Source organism: Hippoglossus hippoglossus, chromosome 11 (genome assembly GCF_009819705.1).
Source record: "Hippoglossus hippoglossus isolate fHipHip1 chromosome 11, fHipHip1.pri, whole genome shotgun sequence".
Classification (NCBI taxonomy): Eukaryota; Metazoa; Chordata; class Actinopteri; order Pleuronectiformes; family Pleuronectidae; genus Hippoglossus; species Hippoglossus hippoglossus.
In genome coordinates, this window is record NC_047161.1 from 10,863,625 (window position 1) to 10,882,033 (window position 18,409).

Below are 18,409 nucleotides of genomic sequence, written 5' to 3' on the forward strand. Positions count from 1 at the left end.
TCTCTATATTTTGGGGTCTTGGAAGCATAAAAGCTTCTGTTCCGTTCCAGACAGGATTAATGATGGGATTTTCCTTTTTTTTTTTCAGAACCAGAGCCTTAAGAGGAAAAGAGCAAAGCAGAATAATTCATCAGTGGCTCCTCAACTGTTCGCCCCAGTATCAAGCGTCAGTGAAATGCATGACAGAACTTTCCTATAATACCCCGGCGAGCTAATACCATTAGTCTGGCTGCAGAAGCACGACATGAGCGATGTTCCGAGTCATCAATCCCACTCAAGGGCTCTTTGTGATCAACGGAGTTAACAATACAATGAGAAAGCGCTCCGCAACAACACATAAAAACACATCATGCGTATCCAGATCAATTAGCCCGGTGCATATGCATTACAGTCAGGAGGTAATTAAAGTCTACACACACTCTCTCCTCAGTTGGACACACACACACACACACACACACTAAGAGGATAGAAATAATTAACTATATCAATCCCGTCAATTAACACGGACCATAAACTGCAAAATGCATCATCTCAGTGAAAAAAGATGAAAAATGACACATTTTCTGTCATTTGAAGCATCAGTTAGCACAGAGCAGCTTCTCCAGTTAAGTAGAAATGGATATTTAGGTGTAATAAATTGTGACTTTCTTTCACCCTGAATGAGACCAAAACCTGGGCCCAAACAAATCAAGGGTCCAGACAAAAAGCTACTTAAACTTATAACCTCCACCAAGGACGTTATGTGTTTATCATGTTTGTTTAAAGGTTAGAAGAATTACACAAAACCTACTCATCCAATTTCCATGAAATTTTTTGTAGGGTTGGGTCACAAACAATTTTTGTTTCCCACTTTATTTGACATGGTGAAATAGTGCGTTGGCGGAGGTGTGTGTTTTCTTTAATATGTGAAATGGAATCAAAGCCTGGTTTGAGATACTTTACAGCACTTTATCAGCACTACATTGATTTTATAGTTAATAAAAGGAGTGATTCTTTATATGTATGCGGGTACAAGGAAAAAAAAAAAAACACTCACACTTCAGCATGTGTAATAGCTCCTGACCTTATATCTGCGATGACAGCTGCTCCCATTTAGCTATGGACTCTGACAAGTGATTTGCATTTTGCATTGTCAGGACAGGACAAATATAACTCAGACAGATTCTTTATTTGTGAGGGTATCCGATTTAACTCACAAGAGACTTGACTGAGAGCAGACGTGCTTCAAACAGACCGAAACAGCCCCAGAAAACTGCGTTTTTCTTGTAAAAAACTGGGGCCAGTTTACAGAGCCTGTAAATCCTGCAAACATTATATCTGATATTTGCCTATAAGAATAAACTAGACTTGGCTTCTTCACATTTCTTCTGTCGAGCTGAGCGCTGGCTGCAGACCGGGTGGTGGCAGACGTGACGAGCAGCCCTGACAGTGGATCAGCCTTGTTAGCGGCTGCCTCTGGGTCTGCGAATGCTGATTCACTGGATGAGATGATACTGAGGTGACAGAAAGAAATAGACCCCCCTCTCTGTTCCCTCTAAGTTTGCTCTGTTGAATTTTCTCCTCTCTCTGCTTGCCTTGTTGATCAAATGCCCAAAGACTTGCAAGTATTCCAGCCTCTGCAAACTCACTCTCTCACAGTTCAATGACTATTATATTAAGAGACAACAAGGATGTGTTTCGTGTTTGTCTATTTACACATGAGCAGAAAACTTCCTTTATAATTGGTCGGTTCCCCTGTTCTGTACAATTCAGTTTCATTTCCTCAGCTTTTACAAACGTGCCAAAACCCAGTGAGCCAAGATCCCAAATAAAGTCTTATGTAATATTGTTCTTGTGTGTGTGTGTGTGTGTTTGTGTGTTTGCTGCAAGATGATTACTCATCAACTCGCAAACCTCTGGACACTCACAAGTCAGACTAAAGCCAGAGGCTGAGAGCATTAAAGATAGAAGCGGTTGAAAATGAAACATCTCCAGCACAAACCTTGACCCAGCACTAAGAATGCAGAAAAACTCACGACAACACAGGCGATCAAAGATGACCCTGTTAAATCAGTGTTGGATTTGCTGTGTTTGAATGTATAAAGAAGTGGTCGAGACTCAGAGCTCTTTTAAGGGAAGTTGCTGCCGAACAGCGAGAGCAGAACAAGGATCTGATTATGCTAATAGGTTATGATACTAATAATAAGAATAAGAAAAAAAAGGCCATTTTTACAAATGATTTAATTTAAATCAAGGGATTAGCTTTAGACACACAAATATGTTCAAAACCAGCAATCAAAGTGTATTTTATTTAAACAAATGACATTTGACCTTGGAAAATAAACACATGCTCAAACTAGAATGGCAGTTATAGAGCGCATCCTCCCGCCAAGGCCCAAGAATTCCCTTTAAGTCAATCAAACTGCACCAAATTGCACAAACTCATAGATATCAATTCCCTGAACACAAAACACCCCTCGTTTGACAAGTTCTTCCTTGGCCCATGTACGACCCTTCCACAAAGTTTTGTGGAAATCCAATTTCTGAGTAATCCTACCAAACCAGCGGAAAACATAACCTTCCTGGGTGGAGGTACAAAGTGGCAACTGCAGAAAAGAGGTTTGTCAGATCAAATATAGGTTTATTTAGCATCAATGTAAATGTGTCTAAGCTCTGATTCAGGAGTTGCTGAGAGCGACGGTGCAGTTGAGCTCTGAAATACATTTTTGTGAGTCCAGATGAGGATCTTGTGTAACCCTGATATACTTACAAAGCTCAGACACAGAACCAGACCAGTGCACATAATGTCTTCTCTAATCTGATCCCCATCAAACAGGTATTAAGGCTGATACAGAACATTAGGGACTGAGCACAAGTACCAGTGCGGATCAGGATTTCAGTTCAGAAGCACTGTTCTGTTCTGACATAAAGTCTCTGAAAGCAGATGTTTAACCTCATTATCATTCTCAAAATAACCCTGATAGCATCGTAGAAGACATAATGAGATACAAAGACATGAGACGAGGGGGGGGAAGGAGGGATGTCCACCACTGCTGCAGTTTAACGTCTGACGAGAGACAATCAGAGAAAAAGCAGAATCATGATTTCTTCATGAAGACGATCCCTTTTACTTTGTTCCTGCACTCACGGATCTTCATCGTGTTTCAGCAGCACAACAGAGGAATAAGAATGCAGCCTCTAGAGGGCGTGGGTCAACACTTTCCCTCCCTACCAGTCAAGACTTGCTCTGGGTCGAGTGGCCAGAGACTCTGAGGTGAGATGCAGGCTTGTTGAAGTCGGTAATGAAAAGGAGGGGTTTGCTTTTCTGTTCGTGTTTGTCTTTTCCATTGGTTCATACATACACACAGACCAGGGCATTCATTCAAACGTGGGGGTAAAAAAATTCATATTCGACATGTAATGACCCGGTCAAATTCCAAATATTCAGTCTAGAAGCAGATCATTCAGACAGTCTGAAGTAGTTTGTGTTGTGCTCCTCCAGCAGAGGGCGCTCACTATCGGTTTGACCTATTGTGTGCCCTCTTGACTTAAAGGTTCAGTGTGTAGAATTTAGTGACATCTAGAGGTGATGTTGCATATTGCAGCTTAATACCCCTCACCTCACCCTCCCCTTCCAAACATGAAGGAAAACCTGTGGTAACCTTCAGTTGTTATAAAACTCAAATAGTGTCTAGTTTGTCCAGTTTGGGCTACTGTAAAAAACATGGCAGCCTCCATAGAGAGGTCCCGCTCCAGATGTAAATATAAAGTATTTAAATATAAAGGGCCCATTCTAATAAATAGATCCCTCTCACCTAAATCTAAGAGGAGGGAGGGGTGTATTCAAATATATTAGAACGAATTAAGCGTCATGTCAAATTCGTTCAAACTTGATTTTTGTAAAAACTGACAGCCCTTATACAGACAGACATCCATTCCTTCCTCAGCTGTAATGACTAGGGACATATTTATCTAGACGCTCACCGCTGACTCTATACAAGGCCGTTTTCCATCCTCTGTCCTTGTCTGCGCCTCTCTGGATCCTCGAATTCATATTTTCCATGGGGAGAAACAGGTGTCCGCCTAACAGCAGATTTACAACCCCCGGGGACTGAACTTTCAGCCACAGCCTCCCCGAGCTCCTGCTCCTCCCCTTGAGCTGAAAACCATCCAGATGAATGGAAGAAGCCGCGGCTTGCAATCCAGCGGGGAGAGATTCATCACTCCTGTCCTGTCCACTACTTTTAATCACAGCTTCACCCAGTCACCGATCATAAATTTTCACACACACACATCCCCTCGCTTATAATCCTGATAATTAAGCTTCAAATCAATTTAGTTTCCCATTAAGATAACAAATGGTCTGTCAGAGCTTCTCGAAGGAGCATTATTCCCTTAAGAAGCTATTTAAAAATTACACGGCACTAAAAACAAGGGTTGAGCTTTGACGACCTCAGTTTTCCTTGTAATGTAGAGCAGATTGTAAACAACAAACAAACGCTCTCCTATTTAAAAAAGGCAGCTCTCTCATTGGTCACCTGCAGTTTCACTCCCAACCTGATCCTGGTCTCCGGAGAGCGACTGACGCTCAGCCCCGGTGTTTCAGCAGAGCCCGTCCCGGGGGAATGTTCATTAATATGCCTTGTTTGCAGTCATGTATCTGGCAGGAAAACAATCCTGTTGGCCCATGTGGCTGCACTCATGCTAATTAACACTGCGAATATTCATCACATTTAAAACGAACACATGGTCCTTTCACAGCAGGGCGGGCAGTGGAGGGGGCCATGATGAATATTTTATCCTCATTCGTCTTTTTCATGTGCTGATTGCTCAGAGAGCACCTTGGCAGAGGTGAGATGTCGTCAGCACCGAAACAAACTTTCTCACTCTCTCTCAGGATAAATTTAGGTTCTGGTTTGCCCCGGCGTCACCTTAGCTACACTCTGAATGATCTACGCGAACAACTCTTTGTCTTGTGCTCTTCTCGTTGATCCGAGATTGATCGCTTCTATCTTGTCCACCTTTTATTTCAGCCTCTTTCCCGCGCACGCTCCCTAATCTCTCCAAGACAACAGGCCATCATTCTTTCCTGCAGCTCCTTCGCAGGGGGAAGTTAGGAGGCAGAGCGAGTGTCGGGAAAAAGTAATTAAAACGCTGTCCCATGAGCCATCTAGTGCACGTAATGAAGAGATGGCCGCACCGACTCGTCAGACACACTCCCTCATCCTCCTCTTCCTTTCACTTTCTCCTCAAACGGGACAGCCGGGCAGTTCCTTTCTCCTGGCGTCGCCTTACCATCCATCATTGACAACGTGTCAGCCATAACAAATTGCCGTGCCCTTCTCGGCGACCAATCGACTGTCGCCACCGCTCCATTTACCTAAGAGGATGGTAATGACATCATTTACCAGCTGCCAGTCAAACGCTCATCTGCCACTCAAAAGCCAGCCGGAGAAATCTGGGGACTGTGCTGCGGAGGATCTTTGGTGGGTAAATGATAAGGGTGTAATCACAGAGTAATGACTTTGGTGATATTCGCTGAAAGCAATCAAAAAGTCAATCTCACGTGGTGATGACGGGTGTGTCGTCGAAGTGAGTAGACAAAACATGCCTGCTTGCAGACATAGAAACAATAACACACATAAGCAACACACACACACACACAAACACACACACACACACATGCTCTCCTGTCCGAAGCCTCCTTTTTCAAAAATCCAGACAAAAGGAAAATACAGGGAATCCATTTCTGTGCTATTGAAATGGTAATTATATGTTCCCTCCTCGCCACAACGTCCCACATTCAATTAATAATTATCTTCTTCAAATTTTATGTCATTAAAAAATAAAAAAAGGAAATCACGCCTGTGTCTTATCACGCGGCACAGACTGAGACGAGGCTGCTACATGTTGAATTAAATTTAGAAGCTGATGATCAAAATGAATGGGGTAAAAACTGTGTATTTGGAAGCTGACAGGACTGAAAAAAACGAGACAAATTTGCTGTTGGAGATTTATGACTTCACTTGTCACCTGTAAATTGCTATTAAAGCCGTCGAATTAACAAACAACTGTGATTTCAACCTTGAGTACAGTGTTGTCGACTCAAGATCAAATCAAGTATTAAGTTAAAAAGGACTCAAAAGCTATGGAGACAGAATGTATCAGTTCCTTCTGGTTTCCTTTTTTCGTGACACTAATCTATTCCAACCATGCCAACTGTGCTGGTTTTTGCCATCCATCACCCCCTGGTCTGTGCAAGAGGAACGTGTGAGGAGGCACAATAAGAAGCAGAGCTCCGTCTGACAGGTGTCAGACAGCACACACACACACACACACACACACACACACACACACACACACACACACACACACACACACACACACACACACACACACACACACACACACACCGCGGCCTCGCTTTGGTCACAACACAGCGTCGTGCTTCAAACGCTTCCCACTGGTTTGGACAACAACAACAACAAAAAGCTTGAGCTGGAACAACAGTGCGACCTGCTGCTGTGCATGTCAGCTGTCGTGGGCGTCATAGATGTGATGGTTACGAAAAAAGAAACTCAGATGAGATGACGCTAAACCAACGACATGGGGGGAAATATCAGTGTAGATGGTGACACATGCCTTCAACATGGATCAGTATATGGATAGTGTAGACAATAAGTGTTTACATTCTTCAGTAACACTGAGGCGATTCATTTATTAGGTAGATCCATCGCGGGACGAGCTGGAGCCAATCCCAGCTGACATTGGGCGAGAGGCAGGGTGCGCCCCAGAGAACTGCGGGGTCAACACATAGAGACAAACATCCATTCACACTCACATTCACACCTATGGCCAATCTAGAGTCAAAAATCCACCCGACACCAATCTTTCGACTGTGGGAGGAAGGCGAACTACCTAGAGAACGTGAAAACTCAAGGAACCAGGAACCTTCTTGCTGTGAGGCGTCAGAGCCTAGTAACCAACTAACATCAGGCTTTTGTCTGCAATGGAAATGGTCAAACGACTCCGCAGTAGACACGGCTCCGATCGGCAGCGATGGAAACATGACACCCAGGTGAACACACTAATTTGGAAAGACAGAGAGATGAGAGAACATGAGCAGAACATTAATCCGCAAACAATATCTAAAAAAAATCATATATATATATTGGGGAAATATACTTTTGGCTGAAGTTTTAATAATTATGCTCTTATAGTTTGTCAGCATTCTGCCAATGTAATTCAATGTCAAATATGGTTAAGACTGGCTGATGTGCATATTGATGTTAATGCCGAGTACAAAGAAGGTGAAGAGCCATGAATTCTGCACAACAGCCAGATTCCCAGATTACATTCACTATATTCAGCTTTTGTACATTAAGACTCTTTTGACAACGCTGTCACGGCTCAGTGTTGAGTCGGCTAAGAGCAAGTGGTGAGGCGCCACTTTCATCCATTAAAATTTCAATTATGTATCTACCCTCCACAGCTCCGACGTAAGGAGTCACTGTATCTGGATATTTCAATTAAATAAAATAGAGCGGTGAATGTAACTAAGAAAGTGCTGTGAAACGCAGCTCTTTTCTCTCTGAGTGAAAGCCTCGGGGACCTGTTTAACAGCATTACTGCGCTACAAAGAACAGCACACACTGCACTGTAGGCAAGCAAGATACACACGCACTCAATGTACATACTCATCCTTCAAATACACTAATTTGTTCTTCTTACACATGCATTATGCAGAACGAACAAGCGCCAACACACACCAAACAAAACTACTATTGACTATTCCATGTAAATTCCCACGTACATACACAAATCCCATCTGGAGAGTCCTTCCATCAATCCTCCTCTTCGCTCTGCATGAGTGATGCAGATCAATGCCAGCTGTTGCTGCTAAGTGTTGTTGTTGCCACACTTGGAGAGCTAGCACTGCACGGCCAAGCAAAATGTCACAGGAGCTCTTTCCCCAACAACAACCCGCTCCACCTGAGGTGCAGTGCGGCCTATATGGAAGACCGGAGTGCAAAGCCACCTGGGAAATCTCCATTTAGGGTGAGCCTATCAGGACCCGCTGATTAAAGCCAAGTGGTGACCTTGGTTTGTGCAAAGCAGCAATTTAATGACTGTTTTATTGTGACACAGTTGCTGCAGCGGGAAAAAAAGAACATTCTATATTAATTGTCTCGGGAGGAATGAGCAAATTGGTTGTGATTAAACATCTATTCAAGGGCATCAAAACAGGTATTATTACATTATATGAAATAACTCTCACCAGGGAGCAGCAGCATCCTGGTGGTTTCAGATGATGCATCATCGCTGGGTGGAAAAACTATCCGAGGAGTCACTTTTTAATGCATTTTTATATGTGTTTCAAGTTTCCCTGGGAAACTAATTCATTCAGGTTCTCCATAAAAAATGCAAACATCATCCATTTAGGTCAGTTGCAGCAAAAATGCAAGTTTGACATAGCACAGAGCGAGGCCATTCTGCTTATACAGAGAGCTGCGGCGTTTTCCAGCAGGTTTCGCTGCAAATACATCGATTCTCACAGCGTGCAGTGGGATTCAGGGACTGTTCTGTCTGAGCCAACTGGGACTTGAGTAAGAATCTCAAACTATAAAATATCAAGCAGGATGAGGAAACCAGATAAAAACAACAATAATTCTTCAGTAATACTTCAGATTATTCCGGTGTACTCCTCAGCATCCTACATTGTTAGCAGTTTTGCAAAATGATGTGTAGCTCTTGATTCTGCACACTATTTGCTCTAAAGTGTTAATGGCTTATAGCCTCTGGGGGCCATGGCCAATATTTTTGGGGCTCCCAGTGTAGACAGATATCCAGGCCAAGACTCTGTCTTCCGTTCACCGTACACTGTTTACTGTCCAACTAGTTTCTTTAATCACACTGGTCGAATATTTCTCCACACAAAACACAAACAGTTTTAGGTCCAGGCGACATTTTGGCTAGTCTCTATTAACAGCTGTCAATGGCCGATAGACGATGCATTTCACTCAATCTGCTCCAACTTGTTTGCTCTCCACACAAATGTACCTGCGGGCAACCAAAGCCTGCTCAAACATGATTGGTCAAACTGAAAACAGTAATTAATGTGAGTGTGAATTTGACGCAGCCTTCCCCTTCTTTTCGTTGTTGGTAGAAGAAGTTCTTACTAATACACGTGTGTGTTTGTTTCCCTTCCTGATACGCAACATCACCCAAATTCAAAGATACATCCAAAACAGATTATTGTATGAAACCATTTCCCAGCATGCATCCACAATAGGTCACACCCACACACAAGAGCCTTTGTGGAGACAAAAGAGTCTAAAATACATATTGTGAACTGTGCAAAAAAAAAAAGGATCTCACACACACACACACGCACGCACGCACGCACGCACGCACGCACGCGCACGCCTTCAGAAATGCCCGCTTATTTATAAACAAAGAAACAGACCTAGATAAATTAATAGATAGACAAATAACTCAATTAAAAAGAGAAAATTAGAGCTTACTCGTCTTTCCCCTGCTGATTTCTAGGGAGCTGCTGTGGCGATGAGACAACAGCATCATTATCTTGATCCACAACAAAAGCAAAATGTTAGCTCTGCATCTCTGCTCGTGCGACTCTGATGGTTTGATGCTAATGGCTGACGATCTCCCTGGTCTGATTAGTAAGCGTGGCTTTGCCGTTGGCAGTGTGAGCGGGCCAACGCTGCCTGAGATCAGAGATCCCCCCTTTAGGGCACACACAGAAACACACACTCATGAAAAAAACAAAGAGGTCCCTGCACAGACACAAAGCTTGGCATCCACCCCTCTGCTCTTGCTAAACACTTGCATACAAACAACATAGAGGCAAAAACAACACACACGTGGAACATGTGCATGCTCCCACAGCACTGGTACACATGTGTAGAAACACAACAAGGTTTTGCTTTATGTAAAAACATAAAGCAAAACCTCGTTGAGGGAGTGGGAGGGTGAGGCAGCCAGGCAGAGAGATATAAATAGCCTGTCTGAATTCAACAATAGAGGTGGAGGGGGGTCGAGAGACACGAATGAGGAGGTGGAAAAAGAGAGAGAGAGAGCAGGAGGGAGAAAGAGAAAAGACGAAATATAATGGACTATGGGGATGGGAAGAGGTGTGGAAAGATCTGGGCAGTGGGAGAGGTACATAAAACCAGTATGGAATAAAAACAAAAACTGCAGGTCTCAAGGAGAGGAGTGGGGGATGGTGTACGGAGTCCTGATACGTGTCATACATGTGCCTTTCCATGCAAAGCAGGCCAGCAGCCGTCACGGTTGTTGGCATATGGCGGCGTGTGCAGCGCTTTCACTGTCCTAAGCTGCTTCCTGGAATCCAACCCGCGGCATCCACCCAAAAACCCTTTTGGCACCCGCTTGCATTCGTTTTTGTCACATCACTTGCGACTGGACGCACCAGCACCCATTTCATTAATCATGTATGCGTGCATGTTAACCTTCTGGCAAAGAGGGAGAACGGCCCAGATGCTAAAGAGCAGCGCTGGAAATCATTTGCATTGATTTGCATTAAGTTTCCTTAATTGATTTGCAAAGAATGGCCTTGAATGAAAAAAGCTGAAATGAAGACTAAATGCCAAATCTAAATAGTAAATAAATATAACATAATATAATATCGTGAGGGTTGATGAGAGGGTCACACAGCTTCACTTCTGAGAATTACCCTGTGAATAATCCCACATGGGACAAGTTAGTCTTCAACATGGCTGAACAAAGCAGATTATCTACTCTCCTGTTTCACCCTGGTCTGAGCAAAAACGTCAAACACCTATAAAAAAGTGTTTGCTTTACATGTGTGCTTGTCTCATTTAGCTGAAGTGCTCGTCAAGAGTGACTCACAAGGTTCAAGGGTTCTTGCTTTTTTTACACAACACGTGAATAGAAACGTTTTTTTTTGTGATTGTGATGATGAACCTGGCTCACCATTTGGGGGACACTTTCATTAAAATGTGACTTCCCCCTTAGCTCTGAGCTTAACTCCAACTACTCCATAATAGAGGTGAAGATCTTATCCCCTCCAGGATCCCCTGGAGCAGGCATTAGTGTGGTGGAGGACCATGGAGGTCCCGATGCGCACCACTTTAAGCCATCAGCTGCAGGCCCAGTAATGCCTGAAGCCGGAGCTCCAGGACCCGAGCATGAGGTCTCGTGAAAAATGCAGATCGCAAAAGAAGAAGAGGGGCCGCTATCAAGGGACATGCTGCCATCTAAAACCATCGTTGAGGTATGAGGGTCTGAGGGAAAAGGACACAGTCCGGTGGAGCTGCTACAGCCGTCGAAAGCACAGGTGTGAACCATTGCACCATAGATGACTTTTGATCAGGAAGAAGTATATTTGAAAATGAGCGTGATGACACTGGTACTGAGGAGGAATGCAGCGTAAAAAGGTCCCCTTGCGTTGGCCTCGCAAGTTCAGAATGATTTTAAATAGTAGGGGCTGCGTTCATCCATTTCCACCCCATGACATGCCAAAACTCAATATGAGCACCAGCGTTGATGCGTTTCATCACAGTACAGTCACATAATTTGGTTTCAGCTCAAAAGGCATGTTTTACTGTGCGGTGCAGAGCAGCAAATAAAGTTTCACTGTTGATAAAAGACATCATTTGACATTTTGGAGAAATAGGCTCATTCACTTTCTTGTTGAGAACGAGGAGACTGATATCACTTCATTCAGTATCTATTCATCTCTTGAATATGAAACTGAATCCAAGAGAATTAAAGCAGCCAGACTGGCCCTGACCCAGGCAAAACTACTGTGAATCAATTTCAGAAATAGTTTTTTGTAAGAAATAAACAAACAAAAAGAGGAAGAGAAGATACAACATTTTAATGTGAACTTTAAAAATGCTGGTAGGAGGTTTATTTCCACATCTGCTATTTTCTCCTCTTATATTTATGCTCAGCTACGATAACCTTCACCTGGCTGCACCTTCCTATTGAATGAACATATACAATGTGTGAGTAGTGTTGAACTTCTAAACTAAATCACTGCCCAAAAAACTGTATTATACATTTAGTGTGTTATTCTTTTACTAACTCCACCAACATGGTTATGTTTCCACCCAAGTTCATTGGTTTGCATGCTGGTTTGTTTGTAAACAAGATTACACAAAAACAACTTCGTGGATTTCCAGTTAACTTGGTGGAAAGGTGCACTATGGGTCAGGAAGGAACCCATTTGATCTGGATCAAGGAATTTCTTTTCAACATTCTCGTTAATTTCTCAGGAAATAATTCATGGCCTTGGCAATGATAATAATGCATTTGACTGAGTCCAAGTTGTAGTTTGTTAATTATTATTTGTTTATAATTTGTCAGTAAATACTGAAAGACCATCGCGATTCTCAAAACTCAGATTGCACTGTGTTCAAATTGAATTGATATAAAACATAGAAAAGCAGCTTCATAAATATTTACTAATTCATCAATAATCAATAATCAAAACTAATAAACTGAAGAATTCAGCACATGTTAAAATAGAAGGTTACCTGGTCAAAGAGTATAAAAGGACACTGGCTGGATATTGATATACAGTGAATTGACCAAAACAAATGAAATCAGGTACTGGCAGGATTTCACAGAGTCCTGTTGTACAGTGTGGGGCTGACCTCGCTCTAATCCTGTGTCAGACCCCTTTGGCTAAAACACTGGTTGAAGCTCATCCAGGACTGACACGCACGCACACGTGCACGCACGCACAGACACACACACACACACACACACACACAGTGTGGAGTGTAGAGGAGCCGTAGTAGTGGCATTGAATTCCTCTGGTGACAAATGGTGGGTGTTGGTGATGTGAAGTAATCCCATTCACAACAACAAAGCCCAACCCCCCACCACACACACGCGCGCGCACGCACACACACACACACACGCACACGCACACTGTACACTGGAATACAGATGATGCCTGTGTGTGATGGGGGTAGGTGAACAGAAGATGCGTGTATGCATGCATGTAGTTGTGGGGGTAATCTAGCAGATTATGCGTGTGTGCGTGCATGTGTGTGTTAATGAAAAGACTGTGATGTGGATCCTTGTCTAACCTGCTTACGCCTCGTCGAGTCTGCATGGCCCCATCTGTCCCTTCCCTGTCTCATCCTCTCCATCTCTCCCTACCTTTTTTAATCCTCACTCCATCCTCTCCTGCTCCCCTGCAGCCAGGCAACAACACAAGCGCTCCCCTCTTCCTCCCTTACTACCACCGACCCTCGCTCCATCCACCCATCCATGCTTACCCCTCGAAAACCACTCTCTCTTCTCATACTCATTTTGCATTCTTGGTACTTACACGTCACCTCCATGTTTCCCAGTGTGGTGTGATACTCTCCACAGTGACTGATGAATCCTCGTGCTTTGGCCAGAGGAGTGTCCAGTGCTCGATGGGAGACAGGGGTGGCTGGAAGGGTGGATGGAGGGAGCAGATGGCTCCTTGGAAGAGCGGTGCAAATTATTGTGGACAGTTAGCGTCAGTGTTAGCCACAATAAGGGAAGAGCCGTCTGTCAACACAGTTTGTGCACCTCTTCCTTTAGTCTCCTCTCTTCTTTCCTGGCTTGGTGGTTTGGTCCTTCAGTTTTCCTGCTTGAATTTTTCTTTCAGCGTATTGTGTTCAAATAAAAACACTCCCTGCTTCTTCTCAGACAAACTCTTCTTATCTACCCTCCACTACGATATTTCTGTCTGCCTCCCTCCCTCCCCCTGTGACTCTAAGAGCATCAGCCAGGCTGCTCAGCTTCTCTTATGTTGATCTCCGGGCTTATGCCCTGATTGGACACACGCCATGATCAGAGACGCCAATGGTGGCGCAGCAAGTGGATCACATGATAAGTGTGTGCATATGTGTGGGAGAGAGAGATTTAGATGGAGGGGGAGGAGGGAAGGATGACAGAAGAGGTGGAGAAGAAGGAGGAGGGGTATTTTGAGTGGCTGTAAGCCGCTACATTGTTTTTTCATTTTTTTTATTGAGAGAGAGAGAGCGAGAGAGAGAGAGAGAGAGAGAGAGAGAGAGAGAGAGAGAGAGAGATGAAGGCTTCTGTTTTCCTCCTGTGGGGAGGAAGAGAAGGAGGAGAAGCTCTCGCCGCAGATGTTTGGATGAAGAGACAGGCAGCCGTACAAGATAGAGCCTCTGATAGACTGATGCGCACGTAAACACGAGCGTGCCCACATGCTGCGGAGAAGAGGCTCCATCACACAGAAACAGAACCAGAGTATGGTGCGGCGAAGCAGCGGTAATTGGACAGGAGTTGCTATGGAAACAGGGGAAACGGTTGCTTGACGGCCGGCATTGTGCCCTGGGAGCATCACACTTGCCTCCATTAAACACACACTCATACAGTATACAGATTATGTACAAACAGCACACACACACACACAGACACACCTCGTTCTTTACAACCATGTCTTTTACTAAACACATTTAGGAAACATAAAGGACAGAGTGTATGGTGGCTTTACCAGTGTGTGTGTGTGTGTGTGTGTGTGTGTGTGTGTGTGTGTGTGTGTGTGTGTGTGTGTGTGTGTGTGTGTGTGTGTGTGTGTGTGTGTGCAGGCTTAAGAGCTTTATTGCTTGAGATTCATTTAAGCCTTTGTCAAAATGACCATGTTTTCATGTAAGACCCGGTGTGTGTGTGTGTGCGTGTCTTTGTGTACATACAAGGCAGATGTTCAGTCAGCCGTGAAGAGCCAGCCAATGAGAAAGCCATCAGCGTCTAAGAAGTGTGCACACGCGGGCCACAGCGTCGCGTCACGTCGTGCACACCCAAACATTAATACAACCTGAACAAGGTCTTTGAGTATTCCACACCTCAGAGAGGTCTGTGCTTTTTGTATCTGGCAGCGACCGCAGGAGCTGCAGGAAAATCACAGCCGTGCACTATCTGGGTTTTGAAGTGGACGGCTTCAGAATTATCCTTGACACAGCTCATTATCCTCCCACACATCTTAAAGAGGATATATCCTCATTTACTGAATGCACAGGCACTGAATGGCAACACACATAATAGCTCCAGAGCCGACTAGTCCTTTCACAGCGCAGCCAGGATTTCTTTGATAAAAAAGATAAATCTGTCACATTGTGCTGTTGACATTTCTCTGTCGAGCTGAATGTTAATGCAGAGAAAAATCTCTCAAGATCGTGTGTGTTTAAAAAACTGAAGCATATTTGTGCAAACTATCTTTTCCCACTGGTGATTAACAAACTCTTAAAGACCAAGGCCTTGTGTACACGACTGCTGATATATTTTTGAACAGATAGCCCCCCCCCCCCTCATTTAAATAAGAAATTCTCTGTCCTCATGACCTTCGATTCAAAATATCTCCATCCAGACGAGAACACAAAAACGACGACAAACGTCCCAACAAACATGCTGGGCCAGTAGGTGGCGATAAAGCCTACATCAACAACCCATCAAATACCACAGATGTACGCCATAGTCCAAGTAATATTGGGCAGGGATTTAGCTGCAAACTTTGAATTAGACCTAGCAGTGCTAACCAAACAGAGAAACCGGTTTATAGCCGCCATTGTTTTTGTTGGTTCTGGCAACAAAGTAAGCTGTGATGTCATCGTTTCTAAAATGCTCCGTTTAACATGAACACACCGGTACACAGAAACTGGAGCCGTTCAAAATCTGCACTTTGGACAATTTTAGTGACTTAATGTTGACAAGAGGCCCAAACGCAGAGGAAACAGCTTGTTTTGCAAAACATCAACAATAGTGTGGACGGGACGTGAGTCTCTTTGAGGAAGCCATAAAAACTGACTATACAACACCAGTGTCCGATTACATGACAGATTGCCTCAACTAGAAACTTCCACAGTGCCTTCAGTCGGTGGCAGTTAATTAATTAGATCGCTGCACTTGAAAATCAGTGGCAGAGAGATGTGTTACACTCGCACATATTTCTGAACCAAACCTCTTGCCATTATGATTATGTCATTCATCATAATAAATATGTGTATTCAAATCACTAATCTTATTACCATTCCTTTAACATTCCTCCGAACTTACAAACATGTTCTTACTTTTAAAATTCTCTCACCCAAAAACAATTCTTTGCTTCTTTCCTGTTCTCATAAAGACATGATATAATAAAAATACAAGATAACTACCCCTGTGCATATGGTGGAATATATTGCATATACAATGCATTTGGCAATTAGGCCCTGGGTTGTCGCAGTGACCAGAGCGATATCATGGGTCAGAGATGTGTGTTTGCTACTGCTGGCAGAAAAAAACATTGTTTACAATTCTAAAAGAGTTCGGACTAAATTATTCATGACTGCATCATTCTCTGCCTCCTAATGTACCAACTCAAGTAAAGGATGTGTGAGTGGCCGCTCTGTATCGCTCTGTATTCACTCAGCCTTGCCCACCTTTCAGTAACTGGGAATCTGAACAAATCCCCCTCCTCATTACAGCCCACACATCGTTTTCCATTTCACATGTTGTAGCGCGAAAGCTAAAGATGCTTTAATCTGATCTCCTTTGACTTTCAATGTTTTTGTTTTGTATTCTCCTACAACCTAAATTTGATTACTAGCTTTATTGACTATGTGAAGCACTTAAAACTCATATCCTTCTTATTAATATTAAAATTGAACATACTAATGCTCAGGATTTAATGGGATCTATGTCAAGCTCTTCCTTTGTGTATTTTTCCACCTCTCCATTGTTAAGATGTTTTATTTAATGGGATTTCTAGTCAGGGGCTGTTTCAGCTACAAACAAACAACTCTGTGTCGTGTTGACAGAATTAGGTAGAAAATGACAACTTTCCGACATCATCACAGGGGCCGACGTCTCCAGAGTGTTTCCAAGTTCATAGCAGTTACTAACGGAGCCTCGGCGTTTGAGGCAGGGAGCGCAGAGCTCAGCGCGCAACATTTAGCTGATAGGAAGCCCGAGAGACCAAACAGTCTTACAATCGACAAGCTGCTGCTGAATTTCAAACTCCTGAGGTACCGTGTGATGAAAGAGGAGGTTGGGGAGGAAGGAGGGGAGAATGAAGGGAAGCATCATCTATCCCGGCCCGATCGAAATTGACTCTCGCCCTTTGAGGGAGGGGTGTGAAGGACGGGATTGGGTAATAGGATTGCTCGCTATAGGGGAGGTGTTTGTACACTATGTGAGTTTTGTTCTCACCCCCTCGAGGCTGAACTTTAAGTGGAGCTGAACATGAGAGGAGGTAGTCATTCTAAGCTTATTAGAGATGGTCTCATCCCTCCTGGTACATCGGCCATTATGTAAACTCCAACTTTTGGGACCTTTAATTTAACATTTAAATCATCAGACTAATTGATGTACATGACAAATCTCCTGTGTCACAATGGAAATGGAAAAAACAAAACAAAATAAAATGGAAATCCATAGCAACAGTTCTAAAGAATAATCGAGCCATTATCTCATCATCATCCTTTTAAATGCAGGTGATGTCCACCAAAACACAGGATCTGTATCTCCAACTGCAGTGACTCACAGTCCTATAATGTCTCCTTCCAACAATTCACAAACAACAATGAAACTTTCAGTCGTTTCAAACTAAGAAATCGTTTGTGTTTCCCAGAAGCAAAACATGAAGGGTGACTTGAGGGACATTAAAACATCACAGCCGTTGCTCCAAAAGCTGAGCAACCTAAAAAATCAGTCAGACTCATCCTCATCACACTGAGGTTTTCCTTCATTTAACTCTCACAGAAGACGATGCAACTCAACCATCACCAAAATCACTCCATTCACAAACTAAAACAAGAAGTGCCAACTCTTCAACCTTTATCTGTGGGATGCTGGAGGCTGAATCACAGTGTCGCCTTCATGTAGCACAGTTTGTGTCCATTCACAGTAGAGAGACCTCTTGGACCAAGAGGACTGTACCTGCAGAGCAAACGCAGAATGACGGACTGGCTCACTTGTGTGTGTGAGGCACTTTTCCAATGCTGATCAAAGCCTGTAAATATGAGTAAAGGCCTGGACCATAACAAATAACTGTGTCAGCAGCGACTTGGACACGTGGTGGCTTGAAGCTCACAGTGGTCTGTTTGATTCCATAAAATAATCATAATTAGTTTAACAAAGCAGGGAACAGCCACAGTGTCTGTTGACTGCTACAACTGAATCCACAACACACAATATCTGTCATAAACACCCCATTACTATCACCGTCTGGCGCACACACACACACACACACACACACACACACACACACACACACACACACACACACACACACACACACACACACACACACACACACACACACACACACACACACACACACACACACACACACACACACTTTTCCTTTGTGAGGCGAGTCAGCGTTAGCCAGGAAGTTTTTCATCTTCATCCAGACTCCAATGAGCTCCAAATG

At 43.6% G+C, this 18,409-nt stretch overlaps 1 protein-coding gene across 7 annotated transcripts in view; it reads right to left on the reverse strand.

Annotated features, from left to right (window-relative positions):
- The window catches only part of elmo1 (engulfment and cell motility 1 (ced-12 homolog, C. elegans)), a 105,791-nt gene that overhangs the window by 15,067 nt on the left and 72,315 nt on the right, over positions 1-18,409 (reverse strand). The window contains exon 1 of one of the 7 annotated variants that reach the window (XM_034599937.1): positions 13,331-13,785. The exons of 5 other annotated variants lie outside the window; for them this stretch is intronic. Coding sequence is in view for 1 of the 2 variants with exons in the window: in XM_034599936.1 (XP_034455827.1) it covers positions 13,086-13,148 (63 nt within the window). In the remaining variant the exon portion in view is untranslated. Of the gene's footprint in view, positions 1-13,085; positions 13,186-13,330; positions 13,786-18,409 lie in introns of those variants that run through there. One more of the 7 variants, XM_034599936.1, reaches the window with a different exon arrangement.